At 36.2% G+C, this 19,915-nt stretch overlaps 1 protein-coding gene across 1 annotated transcript in view; it reads left to right on the top strand.

The window, feature by feature from the left end:
• The window catches only part of pdss2 (prenyl (decaprenyl) diphosphate synthase, subunit 2), a 34,410-nt gene extending 15,834 nt beyond the window's left edge, over nucleotides 1-18,576 (top strand). Inside the window, exons 3-8 of the mRNA XM_051917834.1 lie at nucleotides 3,900-4,098; nucleotides 11,068-11,142; nucleotides 12,355-12,516; nucleotides 12,672-12,800; nucleotides 15,092-15,127; nucleotides 18,157-18,576. Of these exons, the coding sequence (XP_051773794.1) occupies nucleotides 3,900-4,098; nucleotides 11,068-11,142; nucleotides 12,355-12,516; nucleotides 12,672-12,800; nucleotides 15,092-15,127; nucleotides 18,157-18,312 (757 nt within the window). The 3' untranslated portion in view covers nucleotides 18,313-18,576. The remainder of the gene's footprint in view (nucleotides 1-3,899; nucleotides 4,099-11,067; nucleotides 11,143-12,354; nucleotides 12,517-12,671; nucleotides 12,801-15,091; nucleotides 15,128-18,156) is intronic.
• Nucleotides 18,577-19,915: the final 1,339 nt, after the last annotated feature.

The following is a 19,915-nucleotide window of genomic DNA, read 5'->3' as shown; positions in this document are numbered from 1 at the left end:
CAATCGTAAGCTTAGTTAACAGTTTTGGAGAATTTGATGTTTTCCCATTCAAAAATATAGGAGCTGCACTTGGATGCCCGAGAGGCGTTTCAAAGATGGCCGCCGAGTGAAATGACTTGTCTTAAAGGGACTTCGGTTCAACTCTATGAATCAGTGATTCTGTTAACAGTTCACAATATATTGTACATGTAATCTGGGCCACTTTTTTGATACTTTTACGGACCAGAAAAAAAATTCTCTTTTTGTGTTCAGCAGAAAAATGGAAGTCACATGGTTTGAAACGGTTGAGTAAAGAATAAACATGTCTGTGGTAGTTACCTCTTTCTCACATACATGTACCTAGAGCTGTTTCTCTCCCCCTTTCTGTTCTGAATCTGTTCTCTTTCTTTGTCAGTCATCTCTTTTTCCTTTCAACTTCCCCCCTTCTCTCCCTCCTCCGATGACACCTTTCGCTCTCTCGTTCCTGGTTAGAGGTGTGTTTGATGGTGGTGATGGATGAATTGCTGTGCTGCTCTCCTCCTCCTTGACATGCAGCATTTGTAAAATGTCCCTTCGAGTCACTTTCTCTCTCACACACACAGTGTTGTGTAGCTGTGTGTGCATGTCAGGTGGATGGTAAGTGTGTGTGTTCTCTTTTGACAGAAATGCTCATGGTTAGTGGGTGTGTGTTTGATCGCATACGTGCACAAGTGCATCTTGCTGAGAGAGACATCTGTTTGAATGATTGCGTGACATTACTTTTAAAGGCATGTTGAGGAACATGAGTGTGACATTCAGCAGACTTTGGCTGTGTCCGAAAGCTGAACAATAAGCATTGTAGTCACTAAATATTTGCTTGGTTAAGGTTTCTTGAATTTGTTTTAGATCATTAGACATGGCATCCTGAAAGCCTGTCTGTTTTTTTAGGTGGTTCTGTCATATGCAAAACACTACCTGTTAGCTGGGGTTCCATTAACATATTTTAATGCAAATTTTTTAATTCCACATAAAAATGCTTGATGGAAAGATCAAGATATGAATGAAATTTCCAAAACGTGATGATCTTTAAAGGATCATGTGACACTGAAGACTGGAGTAATGATGCTGAAAATTCAGCTCTGCCATCACAGGAATAAATTACATTGTAAAATTCATTCAAATAGAAATTGTTATTTAAAGTTGTAATAATATTTTAACGATATTACTGTTTTTACTGTATTCTTGATCAAATAAGTGCAGCCTTGGTGAGCATAAGAGACTTCTTTCAAAAACTTTAAAAAATCTTACTGACCCCAAACTTCTAAATAATATTTATTCATATTTAATATATATAGAATAGAGCAGGCCAAACTGTCTTACTAAGTCTTATTTAGTGCTAGGGGTTTTATATGGGTGTTTTCTGTGTTGTGTGTGTGCCAAGATGAACTCGCATCATAAAGAGTTTCGAAGCAAAACAATCTTTCATGATCTTTCATTAAAACATCATGTGCTGAGATACTGTGTGACAGGTTTAGTGATGCTTTTGGTCAACTGACATCCTGACCTCTAAGGTGATCTGCTGTGAGCTTGCAGGCACACGCTTGACTGTGCTTCAGGGTTAAATTGGCAGAGAAAATAGAGCAAGCAGAGAAAGGGGGCGTGTCAGGGGGCGGAACCCCTCTGCGCCATGGCATCGGTTGCTATGCAACTGAGTTCTGAGGCTATTTATACTCCCTGTGCTGCCCCTCCCACTGACTTCAAAAAAACATAGACGGCATAGCTGCAGATTTGGGGGAAAATTAGATTTCGATTCAACTCTGTCTGTCTGCACACAGCCAAAACACTGCAGACAGTCCAAAGATGAAGGAGACAAAGACTGTATATATATATAAAAAAAAATCATTTCAGGACAGAAAACTGTTAGAAAATGCTGTTTACAAATGTCATCACTATTACTAATGAGTATCAAATCAGCAATTCGATACTGGAAGCCACAGGGGACTGAGAAGCACACACACACACACACACACACACACACACACCTTGGCTACATTTACACTGCAGCTGAATGTGGCCCATATCTTTTTTTTTTTTTTAAGGTATTAACATGTGGCATTAAAATAGTCAAACTTAGGATGTTAATCTGAATTAAATAAATGGAGGCAATCATTATGAACCTGATGTTCTGTGGAGGCTGCGGTGAAATTACACATCAATTAAGAACGGGGGCAAGGAGGCGGAAAAGGGCCAAAATTGTATTATTGGCATTCTGTGGACTCATTGTCTTCCACCCTAATAGAAATGAAGCATGCCAATGATGGAGAATGATAAAACCCACATTAATTCAGACTGTTCACACTGTATATTTAATTTTTAAAAATGTATTCTTAATTTTTAATTTCATTTCATTTTTGCATTGTAATTTTTACATTTTTTACAGTGACAAATCAGAATTAAACTGTCAGTTTTTGGCTGTTATATTATTTCTTTTATTTTTTAATTGAGTTTTTGGTTACACTTTATTTTACACTACGTGTACTTACAGTGTACTTACCCAAGAAAGTACTGGTATCTGCATGGGTTAAGGTTAGGTTTAGGGGTAGGTTCAATGTTAGTACCTAGTTATAACCCAGTTATTGTAATTGCTACATAAAAGTACATAGTATGTACATGTGGAACTGGACTGTAAAATAAAGTGCTAACAAGTTTTTATTTTTTATTTTAATGTTACATTTTAATGCATTTTGGGCTTTTCATACTGTATTTTTAATTATTTGTTTTTTATTTAGTGTTAATTTTGAATTAAAAATGTCACATTTAATGTATTTTGGGCTTTTCACACTGTATTTTTAAATCTTTATTTTTTTTTATTTAGTTTTAATTTTTCATTTAATTTAATTTGTAATTTTAATTAAAATGTCACATTTAATACAATTTGTCACGTGTGAGCGTAGGTCTGAGGTCTCACAAACCTGTTCTAAAAAACACCTTCTAACTTGAAATGCCATTCTCTACACACTTTACTTCCATAATCACATGCATTTCTGAGGTAAACAGGATATTAATTCAGAAAAATGTAAAATGTAGGGTTAATAATTGTATGAATCAGAATTTAATAGGTTTTTAAAAAGTGGACATTTCACATTCACCAATATAAAAAATACAAGTAGAACTCTACAACTCTTGACCTGAGATGTTGGATGCATACAATTACACTTCTTTAAAGTATGTTTGAGTTTCCCCAGTCATCCTTATCCTTTGTAAATCACATCAACATCTCAGATCAGTATTTACTCAGCACATGCGCCCGTGTCAGCTGAAGTGAAACTGACTGGGATCAGTGGACGCATGGACATGAGAGCTCTGCACAATAGGGATGATTGAGCTCAGGAGATGGTCCATTAATGAACAGCATTTAATGACAACAAGAATTATTGCAGTGCATTGTAATTACCCAAGCACTAGCGTGTGTGTGTGAGAGCAGAAGCGGCCACAGTGCTCCACTCATACTGCCAAACTGAAGAGAATCCCTTCATCAAAAACGTTTTTTCTTTATTCTCTCACCCTATTTTCTTTCCATGTCTCCCGCTCTGAAGGAGGGGTAAGTGGTCATCAGCACTAACGTCTCTCTCTTGTGTCTGGAAGGTGGTTATCGCTGAGACCTCAATGGTTCAAGCTGATTATGGTCCTGAACCCAAATCAACATTTGATTATAACGTCCGTGTGATGGCGTTGTGATAATCTGGCTCGTCTGATAATCAGTGGCAGTTGGTAGTTTGTGAAGTGCATTATGGTCACCAGGACACTTCACATGCTCTCTGGGTTATTTGTTCTGCAGAAGAACATTTGGGCTAAAATCACTTCCTTTCTGTATAAAGTGTGCTATAGAAACTATATTCCTTCTCAGAATCTTAATATTTCTCTTTTTCTCTCTTTGTTAGTCAGCGGAACTTGGCTGAGATCACGGAGCTGATTCACACTGCCTTCCTGGTGCATCGTGGGATTGTTAATCTGAAGGAGTGGACGAACTCGGACGGCCCTCTCAAAGACATGCAGTTTGGGAACAAGATGGCTGTTCTGAGCGGTGATTTCCTGTTGGCGAATGCCTGCACTGGATTGGCCCAGCTCAATGACACCAAGGTACTAAATATGTTCTGTAAATAGTCCACTCCAGGTTCTTTCCATTGCTTACGCTATGCTCAGTAAGAAAGAATCCCTGGTCCGAGTTCGCTCCATTGTAATAAAAAAAAAAATAATAAATTGTGCATAAATAAACAGTACAAACACTTTTTCTTAGCAATCTATACAGTCATTAAAAAGTATGGGGTCAGTAAGATTTATTTATTTTTTTAAATAAAGTAATACTTTTATTCAACAACGATGCATTCAATTGATCAAAAGTGGCAGATGTGACATTTATAATGTTACAAAAGATTTGTATTTCAAATAAACACTCTTTTGAATCCAGTTCTTTTGAATCCTGAAAAAATTGCATCACGTTTTCCAAAAAAATATTAACCAGCACAACTAATGTTAAGAAATGTTTAATGAGCAGCAAATCAGCGTATTAGAATGACTTCTGAAGGATCATGTGACACTGAAGACTGGAGTAATGATGCTGAAAATTCAGCTTTGCCATCAGAGGACTAAATTACATTGTAAAATATATTAAAATAGAAATAGTTTTTCTAAATTGTAATAATATTTCACAGTATCACTGTTGTATATTGATCAAATAAATGCACCCTTGGCAAGCATAAAATACTGCTTTATTATTAAATATATATTAAATAAATATTACATTTAAATCTTATAAAAATATTAATTTTAAATCTTAGCAGCCCCAAACTTTTGAATAGTAGTGTAGATGTGTACATATATTTTTTTTATATATATATATATATATATATATATATATAAAATAATTATTATAAATATTACAAACTAACCACTATCCCTGAAAGAAAAGGGAAGGAAGGTGTTTCTTTTTGTTTTTTCCATTTTCAGGATTAAAAATATATTACTATCAGACATCACCAAATATAGAGGTTTTGTCAGATTTTGCTTACTTCTGGTATTTTTGTACCAAAAATATAGCTAAATAAACAGACATCTCTTCATGCTGGAGGTGTAATCTACTTTTTCCAATACATTTGTGTTTTTATGCAAAGCACTGAAAGAAAAAAAAGAGAAAATCATGTCACTGGCTTCTGACTTCAGTCCTCAAAGACTTTGTTCACCATGCTGTATGCTGTGTGTCCTCTCTTGCTAATTTCCATACACTTGCATTCTCCCACATTCTCTTGCACTCTTTATGTGTGTGCGTGAGTGTGTGTGTGTGTGTGTGTGTGTGTGTGTGTGTGTGTGTGAGCATATGTCTCCTACACCCCTCATTAAGTGTCAGTGTTCTCCTCCAGCTCTAATTAGAGTCGCAGTCAAAGCACCGTCTAACTGCATGCGGCCAGCAGCCCCACTGCCTCTCTCGACTCAGGGTTACAGCATCTCACTATACATCTTTCTGAGTATCATACAGTATTATGAATGTCCAGTTCAGATGTAAAGTGATAGTAGAATACATCAGGACATTTTAGAGCATTGTTTCCCAACCTATTTTGTCTTATGTACCTTATTGATATGGCTCAAATAACCCTGAAGTGTGTTACTTTTAACTCATAGGCCAGCTCTGTTCCAGCGGCTCAAACTGAAATCAACCCTCATAAGTTACTGATTTAAAATGCTCTACATAGGCAACAATTCCATGCATTATACAAATAGCACTCTATATCTGAAGCACAAAGGAGCACAATTGCATTCTAAAAGTTGTAACTTCTTCCTGAGTCTCTCCATCAGTGTCTGACTCCAGTTTGAACAATGTAAGGCTGAACACCGTTACTGACAATTGTCGTTTTGGCTGCGTGAGATTCTCCAGCTTTGTTGTTGTTGAGCAACTGATGCACAAGCTGTTAAAGCTCCGCCCTCTTCTGGAAAGGGGGCCGGGAGCAGCAGCTCATTTGCATTTAAAGGGACACACACAAAAACTTGTTTTTGCTCACACCCAAATAGGGGCAAATGTGACAAGCTATAATAAATGATCTGTGGGGTATTTTAAGCTGAAACTTCACAGACACATTCTGGGGACACCAGAGACTTATATTACATCTTGTAAAAGGGGCATTATAGGTCCCCTTTAACACATTTTAAAATGTATCATTCCAGCGATGGCAAAGCTGAATTTTTAGCATCATTACTCCAGTTTTCAATGTCACATGATCCTGATGAAATCATTCTAATATGCTGATTTGCTGCTCATGAAACATTTCTTATTATTATCAATGTTGAAAACAGTAGTGCTGCTTAATATTTTTGTGAAAACTGTGATTTTTTTTTTTTTCTTTTTTCTTTTTCTTTTGATGAATAGAAAGTTCGAAAGAACAGAATTTATTTGAAACAATATTTTTGTTAAAAAATTAAATGTATAAGACTTTACTGATACATTTATTGCATCGAAACAACAACAAAAAACTACTGACCCCAAACTTTTGAACAGTAGTGTATTTATAATCAATATTTTTGTTCAGTGCATTATGGGATTGCATTCTCTGTGAAGGATATGTGATGCTGCCTTAGAATTTGGTCAAAAGTAATTATATTAGAATTGTGCTACTTTGCTTCATGCCTATGGGCCCTTGAAATGCTGCCTATGAAGAAAGCTCAACAGGGATTTGGTTTATTCAATTTTTATACAGAGCCATAGTATTTAATTATTTCTTTTTTTTTTTTTTTTAATTATTCATTCATTTATATAATTATTTAACCTTTTAAGTATTTTGTTTTCTGTTTTATAGATATTTAATAAGGCAAAAGCAAAAAAATACCCGCTTAAATACACGTTCCCCTGGTTGGGATTTACTGTTTTCGAGGATATCGCTTGTCATATCATAATATTAACAGACTAAGTAAAAAGGGATTTGCACTAGGAAACCCTAACATTTCATCTCTCTGTGTCTCTCTAATGCACACAGACACACTCAGATGCACTAAGCGGCAGTACGCTGACAGGATCTGTCACCAAGTGCGGCTCTAGAATGCAGCTCTCCCTGTGGAGGAAAACAAACTCTTTTCCTTCTGCGTATAGCCTCAGACACACGCACACACACTTAAGCTCACTTTAATATGTGCATGAGTGGACATGGAAATGACTACAGGGAATTGAGATGATCAGCAGATTGTGGTGACTAATATAAAGAACAGATTCTGTGTTTTTTCTCAAGAGGGGCTCAGCATTCAGACAGCCAGACATGTTATAATCAGGACACACCTGATTTTGTGTCTGCGTGTTTAATACACACTCTCTTTAGGTAGATAGCGTGTAGTAATACAGTGGATTTAGGAGTTTGTATTAGCGTGTTCTATAGCACCTCCTGGTGGCCGAAATTGGAAATTCCTCACCTGTTTAGAGGTCAAGTGTGTTTTTTGATGCCTCAATATCTACCTCAATTCTAGTGTAAGGATTTAAGATAGAGAATTATATAAGATAGAGCATATAATGGTTCAAAAGTGACAGTAAATGCATTTATAATGTTATAATTTTATAATTTCAAATAAATGCAGTTCTTTTGAACTTTCTATTCATCAAAGAATCTTGAAAAAATGTATTATGTATTGTAAAAAAAAACTAGATTGAACATTTATAACATTTCTTATTATTATCATCAATAAAACAAATAGAAATAAAAATAGAAAACAGTTTACTGTATTTTTGATCAAATAAAATGTAGCTTTAGTGATCATAAGAGACTTCTTTCAAAAACATTAAAATATCTTACAACCCCGAACTTTTGAACAGTACTGTATATGCACTAATAGGCAAAAAGTGCTAAATATTATTATTAAATATTAAGAACAAAATGTGTCTTGAATAAAAAAAAAAACCCAAAAAAAAAAAAAAAAATACTAATGCAAAATGTTGTTTCATTGTCAGTAAGAAATATATATGCTAATTTTCTAACTTTACTCGCCCTTGGCAGCTGTGGACAGAAGGTCATTTTGAGCCCTCGTTTTTAGTACACACACACACACACAGAAGAAAGTGTGAGTAAAATCCTTTTTTGTGTGAAACTGAACCTGTTGTGCAGCGAACCGTGATTAAAGCCACACACGCTCTGTTCTGACTCACTGAAGTAGTGACTGACTGACAGGATGTCCAGCCAATCAGAGATCAGACTCTTTAGCTGCAGGTTAAACTTCCATAGATGTATTTACAATTAGCTAAAGTGATTAAAAATATATATATTTTAAGTGTTCAGTTTTCTCCCAGTCCCTTGATGTAACTGACATTCACCCAGCCAGAACCATCTGAACGCATCTCACTCTTCAAACTGCCGTCTATGTAAATGAGGGCGAGGCCCCATTGCATTAGCGGTTCAGTTAGCGTGAGAGCATTAGCGGTGGAAATCAGACGTTCCCTCTCCGCAGCAAAGCGCTTTTTCCCCCTGATTGATCTGTATTATGTATCGCGGCCTTGAGTGGGATCCTGACTTAGTAGACTCTCTCTCTCTGTGTGTGTGAGTGAGAGAGAGAGTGGGATTCTGGCTCAACACTAGTATAAACGGTAAAGGGATCCGCGAGCGGCTGTCTCCTCTTTCTTCTCCTCACAGACCTGTCGGCGAAACACGACTCCGGCTGGATTTGGGAATGAGACGAGACGGAGGGAGGGCAGCTTATCTGATACTTTCCAAAAAAAGCCCCCCCACTTCACACACACACACACACACACACACACACACACACACACACACACACACACACACAAACTCACACGAAAGACATAGACGTACACAAACACACATTCATTCTTGTGCACACACACACACACACACGCTTTAATTTCTCCGTGTGGAGTGTGTGAAGCCGCACATCTGGCTGCGCTATAGGGGCTCTCTGTCTTCTCTGGGCTCTGGGTAGAGGAGTCAAGTTCCTCACTGTTTCCTCAAAGATCTGGTTACTCAGAGGGCAAAGAGAGGGAGAGAGAGAAGGAAAGAGTGAGAAAAACAAAGTTTGAGAGAGAAAGTTTGGGGAATGGAGAGGAGTAACATAATATTAAATTTGAGGAATAGCTGAGGAATAGTAGTGTCTGGATAGAAGGCCTCTGCTATTCTAGTTCCCTGGAGATTCTGCCTGTGGTCTTATGATTCAACAGGCAGGTCTTTCGGGAAAAGAGGAAAAAGAATAATGGAGGGTGAAAAAAAGGTGGAGAATGTAGCCTATGGCGACGGATGGAAGGGATACTGAAGCATGTGATTAGATGAAAGACAGAGCTGTCAGTGACTTGCTCCAGCTGACTGTTGTGGAGTAGCTGTAACGGAGTAGCGCCCCCCTCAGGAGTACTGTAGGCACTGCACAATCAAGTATTTTTTTTTTTTTATTCACCCAAAAATAAAAATTATGACAATTTTTATTCAACCTCAAAGATGCAAACCTTGCATTATTCAAAGCTGTTCAGTTTTAAATTCATGTAACTAAAATTTAAGTTGTCTAATCATTGAAAAAAGTAACAAATCTTTTTATATTATTTCTTTTTTGCTATTTTTTTTTTTTTTTAATATTACTCTACATTATTTTGCTATTATATATATATACTGTATGTATATGTGTATGTATGTGAGTGATTCTATAATTGGAGATTAGGCTACATTTTGCATTTCAAAAAGTTAAGAAAAAAAAACTGTTCACTAACAGAAATTCTTTCCAGTATCTTATTGAAAACATATTCAATTTTAATAATTCAGTGCTTGCCAAACACAAGTTATTTTCCTTTTTCTTTAAAGTATTGTTTGTCAACTCTGTTACTGTCAATTCTGTCACATACTGTCAACATTGTTACTCTACCTTGGTAACAGAGTTTGACGGTAACAGAATTGACCATTTTAAAACTCCACTTGCTAGCATAAATGCTAAGAGCACACGGCACTAATGAAATCATGATTAAAAGACTTTTAAACAACCCACTGTGTGATCAGTAATAAATTCTGTTTTTTCTTTTTGATATTGTGGTAACAAATTTGACGTTTTACAAAATAACTCTTGGTGTAAGAACTTTTTAGATTAAAATATTTTCTCAGAGAGAGCACACAGATCTGATCAGTGAGGGAAAGTGACATCATTTCCTGTATCTTACATAGTTGTGGGAGATAATTCCACCAATTTAATGGCAAAGTACGGTATGGTAACAGAATTGACACAAGATTTATGGACACACATTTTTATAAGACAAAAGTTATTTTTAAACAATTTAGGCCCGGTTTCACAGATAGGGCTTAGGTTAAGCCAGGATTAGGCCTTAGTTCAATTAGAGTTTTTAAGTAGCTTTTATAAACGTACTCTAGAAAAAAACATTACTGGTGTGCATCTTGAGACAAAACAATGGCTCTGACATATTTTAAGATATGCCAGTGCAAGTTGCTTTCAGTTAAAACAGCTCAAACATGCATTTTAGTCTGGGACTAGCTTAAGCTTTGTCTGTGAAACCGGGGGTTAATTTTTTAGAATTAGGAAAATGCCTATTTATGCCTATTTGTTTGAATTCTATCAGACAATTAATCCTTTGGGATTGGTTTTCTTATTCTTGAGATGTCTTATTGCATTTCTTTAGAATTCTGTGACTAGGGATTTTTATGTATATTTTGCATGCATATTTTTGTAGTTCAAGAGAACAGCCCAATCAACACTAAAATATCAGATGATTTTCTGTAGGTGTTGAGTAATTTTGTGCTATATAGCAGTTTTGTGCTTGTGTGTTTTGAACTGAATCAATAAGCTTGTGCAGATGTCAGAGTCCTCATTAAGCTCTGTATCCTCTGGACATTGCACTGTTTTGACTGGCCATCTGTTTAATAACTGAAGTGATGGTTATTCTATCTGTCCCTCAGATGCTCTTTTAGACTGAGTGGACTGGAAAAAAGTCTTCCCCTATTCCCAAACAGCTCATGTCCTAATAAATACTCATTTCAGAACAGATGGGGCTGATATCAACACTCTTATTCTTAGAGTCTTCATTTATGTGGAAAATATTTTTCTGCCCTAAGTGTTCTAATGTTATGTTTGTTATAGGTGGTGGAGATGATCTCCAGTGCTATTGGAGATGTGGTGCAAGGAATCTATCACGAGAGTTCCAGTTCTGCAGAGGTACGACATTCAACCCACTGCACTTACCACATATAGCCACCAGGGGCACGCTATGGGACACAAACTAACTACTTTGTACGATTTCTTTAACGGCTGCTGAAAATTTAAATATATATTTTATATTGTAATAATATTTCACAATATTACTGTTTTTACTGTATTTTTAATCAAATAAATGCAGCCTTAGTGAGCATAAATCATTCATAAGCATTAAAAAAAAATCTTACAGACCTCCAAAATTTTCAATGGTAATGTGCCTGTTTATGAAACATTGTCTTTTATTATATTCCTGCTGTGTTGCCTATTTTATGAAAGCAACCAGTCAAAGCCATATGTAAATGACTGTAAGGCACAGCTTCTGTGGTTTATTGCTTTCATATACATGTACATTCTATGAGATGTGATATCTTTCATTGCTAAGCTTTATTTTTCTCATAAATTAATTATATTTGAGTAGCAGAGGAATCTTTTTAGTGTTTAATGTTTCATATTCAAAGCTTTCAAACAGAGCTAACGACTAGACAAGCAAAACATCTCCAAACAGAGCGAAACACAGGCTGACTTAAAACATCTGCAAACCACTAGTAAATAATGAATGACAAAGTTTCCTGTGTGAGGCGAGAAACAGGAAAAGTGATGGAGAGGACCACATTTATGTGAAAGAAATGCAACGAGAGAGGGAGAGAGAGGGAGAGATTCAAGTTTCTTTTACCCTTTTTAGAGGAGACGTTTCCGAGCAGATGTTTGCATCAACTTTCCTTCCTTCGGTTACACCTCCCCCCCCACCCTCATACCATCAGTTTTTTTGTTTACTCTTTTTTTTGTTTTTGAAGTTACATCCTTGTAGTTTCCTGCAACATTCTGTTTGTTTGGGAATTGAAATTAATTTGACTAAAAGTTTCCTTTTGGTTGTGGTCTACGAGGGCTTGTTTTATGATATATTCTAGCCATTACTAAGCATTACTCAAGTCTTCTATGTCACATGATCCTTCAGAAATCATTCTAATATGCTGATTTGGTGTTTAAGAAACATTTCTTCTTATTAATGTTTCAAACAGTTGTGCTGCTTGATATTTTTATGGAAACTGTAACTTTTTTCAAGATTCTTTGATAAAAAGAAAGCTCAAAAGCACAGTATTTATCTAAAATTGAAAGCTTTTGTAACTATAAAACATAAATGTTTATTTGATTGAGTTTTTCTGTATTCTGAAGGAGGGCTGTCTAACAATTGCTTCCTGGGAAGACCAAACATTCCTCTGCCATGGAGCTTTGCTTGCCAAGAGTTGTCAAGCAGCGATGAAGCTGGCCAGACACGGTACCGAGGCTCAGAATTTGGCTTTTCAGTACGGAAAACACCTCGCCCTCGGACACAAGGTGTGTATGCACAGTTGCACATGTGCATTGTGGGAACAAGCTGTTTCTCTACACCTCCTGTTTGCTTGTTTCATTCTCCTGTTTTCCCTTTAGAAAACTCAAACTGTTCACGCAGTGTTTCATAACATTCATGGATATATGTGTGTGTTTTGCAGCTAAACTCTGATCTACAGCCGTTCGTGAAGAGCGGGTCAGAGCCAGCTGTGTTTAGTTTGGATTTGGCTCCTGTTGTCTTCCACAGACAGATCATAGGACCTGAGAGATGGCGGCACCAGCTGAAACAGGTACCAGACAACCACATTGAAATAGTAGATGCCGGCAAGCTAACAAACTGGTAGCAAAGCAAAATCTGTAAAAAAAAAAAAAAATGACATTGAAGCAAGTGTAATATTTCAAAGACTCTCTATGAAATATCATGCTGAAAGTTTTTTTTTGTAAATCAGCATAAATTAATAGAAAATACAACATACACTACCATTTTTTTTAAAGAAATAAAGGACGAGTTAAATTGATCAACAGTGACTGTAAAGGCATTTATAATGTGTAAAAAGATTTCCATTTCAAATATATGCTGTTCTTTTGAACTTTCTATTTATCACAGAATCCTGAAGAAAAAAAAAAAAAAAAAGTATCACCGTTTCCACAAAAATTTAGCAGCACAACTGTTTTCAACATTGACAGTAATAAAAAATGTTTCTTTTTGAAAATCAACATATAGAGGGTATGCATTGACGTCATTTTCCCGCCGGAACACGCTCCCCCAACTGGATTGAGTGGCAAAAGAACCTGCTGCATGACTGGATTTAATAGGGGAAACTGCGAAAACGCGAGTAAAACAAACGATTACACTAAAGGTTGCGCTCGAAAGTGTTTCTTAAAACATGTCAAAGAAACCTAATCCGTGGATATTGACATGCATCCAGGAATCGTGTTACCTGAGATTTATATGTGCCTGATTTCAAAGCCGGGGAAATACAGTCCATAAAGCAAATCTGCCTATGAACACTTATATAACTATAGGTAGGTCTAAATCCGAGTGATCACTTATATCAATGTTATTTATATCATCATATCGTCCATCGCTAAAACTTGTATAGTTTTACAGACCTCCAAAATTTTCAATGGTAATGTGCCTGTTTATGAAACATTGTCTTTTATTATATTCCTGCTGTGTTGCCTATTTTATGAAAGCAACCAGTCAAAGCCATATGTAAATGACTGTAAGGCACAGCTTCTGTGGTTTATTGCTTTCATATACATGTACATTCTATGAGATGTGATATCTTTCATTGCTAAGCTTTATTTTTCTCATAAATTAATTATATTTGAGTAGCAGAGGAATCTTTTTAGTGTTTAATGTTTCATATTCAAAGCTTTCAAACAGAGCTAACGACTAGACAAGCAAAACATCTCCAAACAGAGCGAAACACAGGCTGACTTAAAACATCTGAGGGTATGCATTTCAAAGCCGGGGAAATACAGTCCATAAAGCAAATCTGCCTATGAACACTTATATAACTATAGGTAGGTCTAAATCCGAGTGATCACTTATATCAATGTTATTTATATCATCATATCGTCCATCGCTAAAACTTGTATAGTTTTTGTCCGTGTTTATTTAAAAACACCCAGTTATGCAGAATATAAGATGGTAAATGTTTAATTGAGTTGTCAACACAATATATAACAATACAATATATAGGGTATGGTTTTACCCCAAAATCCAACATTTTGACACAAAATGAAAACTGCAAATCCATGTTTCTCTGTCTGGAGTCCAGTCGTTTCTGTGAATTGCAGCAATCCATTTGCTTATTTTTTTTCTATAGCTTTCGGTCTGTAAAAATATACCTCAGATTTTGTCAAATCTATTTGTACAGTCAATTGCAAAGCTCTTTCCCATTTTGGATGTGTTTTGTGTGTTTTTCGCGGCATTCACGCTGAAAACCAATGCTGCCACTCAGTCTTTTTGCCACTCAGTGGGCGTAACTAATGGCTAACGGTGACGTCACGTGCATAACCTCTATTAGAATGATTTTTGAAGGATCATGTGACAATGAAGACTGGAGTAATGATGCTGAAAATTCAGCTTTGCCATCATAGGAATAAATTCAGTTTTAAATGTATTAAAATAGAAAGCAGTTATTTTAAATTGTAACAATATTTCACAATATTACTGTTTTTACTGTATTTTTGATCAAATAAATGCAGCCGTGGTGAGCATAAGAGACTTCTTTCCCAAACATTTAAAAAAAAAAACCTTACAACACAAGCTTTTGAACAGTAACAGTTAATGGAGAATAATACCATGATATTTTAATACATTTATTCATATTACAGTGGTGAGATGTCATTTATGTGAGCTATGTGATGTCTCAATGCAACTAGCAGACAGACAAGCCAGTTTTACTGGAGTATAATTGATATTGTAACTGAGGAGACAGTATTTGTCATTAATAGAAGTGATTCAATAAGATTTTAGCCTCTAGACTGGTGGCAAAACACCATTACAGCTCAGATTTCATTGTGTCAGCATGACGTTCTCTGGATTCACATTTTTCTCTCTTCATTTCAGGCCCAGAATATGGCTAGACAGATTGATTACACAAAGGTGAGCGACTCCTATTTTCTGATTAAAGAAGAGAGAAAACAAAGTAACGACAGCCTCATTTTAGTGTCTTCCTGTTCAGAAACCTTGTGTTCATGTGTTGTATAAACCACTAAATCATTTGATTATTTTCATTCAGCTATGAATAAGTGAGATTGTCTATCGAATTCAAGAGAAATCAATCCTCCTGGTCAAACCACTAATCAATGAATCCAGCCACAATACTTCTGATGAAACATTCATACAGTTATGATACAGATCGATTTCCCAGGAGTCAGTCATGAAATCATTCCCAGGCTCCCAGCGTGTGTCAATGTTTACAAACAAACAAAAAGAGAAGTTAATTAATATCCAATTAATAACCAAAACTGAAGTTGTTCATGCTTAATTAAATATATATATATATATATATATATATATATATATATTTATTTTTTTAAGATAGCAAAACCTGTAATGACCTATTATTGTGACAACCAACGGTCCCCATGAGAAAAAGAGATTGATAAACATACTAAATAAATTCTTGATGAAAGTCGAAGATGCAAAAGAGAAAAAAGGTTAGATTTAGGGTTAGGGGGTTGAAAACATCACTGCACCAGGATATCAAAACTAATATTTGTGTGAGTTCAAGAATGTAATCAAATATTTAAATTTGAGTTCTATTAAAGTAAAAGTTTAAGAATTGGTCATTGAAAGCGCATATTGATCGACCGATGCTGTGAATATTGGTGGTTACGGTCCTGAGAGAACTGATAGGAGGTGTTTGTTCTCTGTAACTGATAGCAAGTTCAGAAATTTGATTTCCAAAGTCAGAAGGAGAAGACAGACAGAAAGAAAGAAGGGGAGAAAGATAGAGGCAGCGATGAGGTGGGGAGGGGGCAGGAAGAGGAGGAGGGCACACAAGCAGCTCGGGTCGCCGTAGAAACAGGATATTAGGAGATAGAGTGGCAGGTTTATTTGTAGAGGAGACAGAGAGACGGTTTGACAGCAACATCACACGAGATTCTCCTTCAACAGGACACAGACAGACAGATCACACCCTCACACACACACACATCACATATCTCTGCTATCAGCACAGAAATGTGACATTAATCTCTCCAGTATTCACTGTCTGATTGTTTTTTTGTGTGTGTGTATGTGTGTGTAAAAGTGTGTCTCGGGTGGGTCATGACTTATGAGGTCATATCTCTGTCTGTCAAACTGAAAATATTAAAGGGATAGTTCACCCAAACATGAAAATTCTGTCATCATTTACTCACCCTCAAGTTGTTCCAGACTTGTATAAATTTCCTTGTTCTGCTGAACACAAAGGAAGATATTTTGAAGAAAGTTTGTAACCAGGCCACTTTGGGGCACCATTGACTTCCATAGAAGGAAAAAAATACTATGGAAATCAAGAACTGTTCAGTTCCCCACATTCTTCAAAATATCTTCCTTTGCGTTCAACAGAACAAAGAAATTCATACAGGTTTAGATCAACCTGAGGGTGAGTAAATGATAACAGAATTTTCATTTTTGGGTGAACTATCCCTTTAAAGTTTTTTTTTTTTGTATATTACAGTCAAAGAAAACTGTAGCCATACAAACAACAGTGAGAAATCGGTCGCCAGTTGATGTCATCATCTAGGTCTCTCTCTGTCTCCCTCTCTTTGGCTTTCTCTCGCTCACATTAGTGAAAGCAGGTCTCTTCTGCTGTTTTTAACTCTAGGCCCCCAAGGGCTTCTTAGCACAACACATCCCAGAATTCATTTAGTAAAATGGCCTCCAGCAAAACATGTTTGTAGAGAACAGTAGAGGACTAGTTGAGTGATGGAAAGTGTGGAGTATTCTGGCTTTAAATTTAATTCTTATTTATATGTTTAATAATATATGTATATATTATATTATTAAACATATATTCAACAAAGATGCATTCATTTAATCAAAATTGACAGTTAAGACTACTTACATTAGTAACGTACATTTTTACAAAAATTCAGTTAGAAATGTTAATGTTAATTTTAATTGTAGCAAGATTTCACAATATTACTGATTTTACTGTATTTTTGATCAAATAAATACGGCCTTGGTGAGCATAAGAAACTTTTTTAATGTTTCAAAAACATTAAAATATCGTACCGACCTCAAACTTTTGAACAGTAGTGTATTATTTTTATTGTATTATATTTGTTATCATTAGGTTACGCATTAGGGATCATGAACTAACATTGAACAAATAACTATACTATTGCTCAGTTAATTTATGTTCATATATACTACATTAATTTTAATTCATACAATTTTAAATGTTATTTAAAATGTATTAAATGTAGAAATTAACATTTAATTAAGATTAAAGCTGCAGTCTGTAATTTTTTGTTTAAAAATTAAAAAATCAAATTTTGAGCAAGTACATAACCAGCAGCCAGTGTTAAAAACTATCTCCTTACCTTAGCCCGATCAAATTGTATGGTATGACCAAATTAACGTTAGAGATCAGACTGTACAGAAATTGAAATCTACAGGTAACGCTAATACACACTAAATACACAGTCACGCAATGCTGATGTTGTTAACATTAACAATTTGAGAACAAAGTATAATTCTGAAGTACAGTATCCACTATTGCAGTGACTGACAGCCACACATTCTCCTCAAAACATTAGATTCATCCATGCTGAGGAGCCGTGCCGATGCACAACCCACGTAAAGATGATAATTCCGCAAACAACTGCAATTGCAGGTTTCAAACAGAGATGGCGACAAAGAGGCAAAACTTACGGACTGCAGCTTTAGCAAAAGCTGTAAAAGTATTGTTCATTGTTAGTTCATGATACCAAACACATTAATGTTTGCAAATTGACCCTTATTATAAGGTGTTACTTTTATTTGTTTTTCAAGTAAATCCTGTTAATCTGTAGAAATTGCCATGATTTGATTTTCCTTGCCTTTAAATTCAGTTAAAAAGAATATGAGTTTTACTGTTTCAGTTTCATTAGTTTGATGGAGTGATATTAAAATTTCTCCTCATTCTTTGTGTTCTGCAGCTCCGGGGCCTGATAAAGATGGAAAGAGGCATGAGCCAGGCGCTTGACCTGTGCAGTTACCATGGCAACAAGGCCTTAGAGGCCATGAAGTGCTTCCCACCCTCAGAGGCTCGGTCAGCGCTGGAAAACATGGCCTGTGCGGTTACCAAGTTCTAAAGATGTTTTCAATATAAATTTGATTCAGTTTGATGCAGCTGATTAATGCTGAAGCTGAGCCAACTGGTGTTTTTTTTTTTTTGGTGCTTTTTAAAGAGGACTTTCTTTGGGATGTTTGAGGTTCTGACCTGCTCTACAGATGATGATGATGATGATGATATGGAAATGACGAGTGTTGATTACTGGACTCGTACACACTATGCATTTGATTACCAAATCAGATTTATCTTTTAAAATAAAATGAGATGTCTTTTCGAAAAAACACTAACTATTGTCTCTCTTTATTCTAAAATTTCTGATTCCCTATGATATTTAACAGAGGTCAATATTTCTATACAGCACTTTAAAAAAGACAAACAAACATTATTTCTATGACTAAGATATGACCATAGTGAAACTTATCGGTATGATAGGGGGCGGCATTAACCAAAATGTTGGTCCGAAAACCGATGACTGTGTGTGTGTGTGTGTGTGTGTGTGTTGTGGGTGCCCGGGGTGCTCCAGCAGCAGTGTTGGCAGTAATAATTAATGAGGTGAGTGTGTGACCTGAGTGAATGGGCAGGAAATGCTGCAGTATTGATCAGCTCAGCGAGAGTGCTGGCGCCAGCTTGGGCAGCCTGCGGTTTCCCGGGTGACCACGGGGGGGACGACTAGGGTGTGAAGTGGGGCGTAGGGGAGTGACGGTCACCGCCGGCAGCCGCTGGACCACACACACACACACACACACACACACACACACACACACACACACACACACACACACACACACACACACACACACACACACTTGAATTGCTTGAAGGACAGAGAGGGAAGGAAGGAACATACATGCAGGAGCATCAGTAGCTCAGAGTTCCTACTATGTCTCTAGCCTCAGATTGTTGGCAGGGTATTACACTAAGTTTGCTCGGTAGGAGCGGGACAACCCTCTGGTCATACATGAAAAATTCATTTTGGCCTCAAGCAGACCTGAGAAAACATGCAGTGAAAAACTACGAGGACGGAAAGAACAAGCAACCCTTCCTGACACAACACCACCCTGTCAGAGGCAAATATTGTGTTGTCTTGTCCTGATCAGAGTTCGTTCAGACTTTATTATTAGAATTACTGTGACCTCAATTCCTTATCATAGATCTAAATATCAAACTAAATGTTGACGAACAGTATTAAAAGTCATGAGAGGTCTTTTATTTTTTATTTCAAGGGAATTTTAGGTTTTGGACCTCTATAGTGTATACCTCAGTGAGATTGTACAAATCACATTGAGTCCTGTGGAAGTTTGCTTTATTTCTAACACTTAACAGATTGGAAGAAATCAATGTATTATAGAATTTTCTGCCATTTTTTGTTAGTTGATTATTCAGTAGACATAAATGGCAGAAACAACATAAGACAAACTGCTGGCTTGGTTTGTACCTGTCCTTCAGTGACGTGTGGTCCATTCTTCGTACCTCGCTTAATACATCTGACAGATCTTCTATCGTGATAATTGATCTCTGGCTAATTTGGTTCTTCAAACTAATTTGTGGATTTGATTAAAATATCAAGGTAACACTTTACAATAAAGTCTCATTTGTTAACATAAGTTAATGCATTAACTGGT

This window comes from Ctenopharyngodon idella, chromosome 13, assembly GCF_019924925.1.
Source record: "Ctenopharyngodon idella isolate HZGC_01 chromosome 13, HZGC01, whole genome shotgun sequence".
NCBI classification, from domain to species: Eukaryota; Metazoa; Chordata; class Actinopteri; order Cypriniformes; family Xenocyprididae; genus Ctenopharyngodon; species Ctenopharyngodon idella.
Note: the sequence above shows the minus strand (reverse complement) of the source record. Positions and strands in the feature narration are given on the sequence as shown.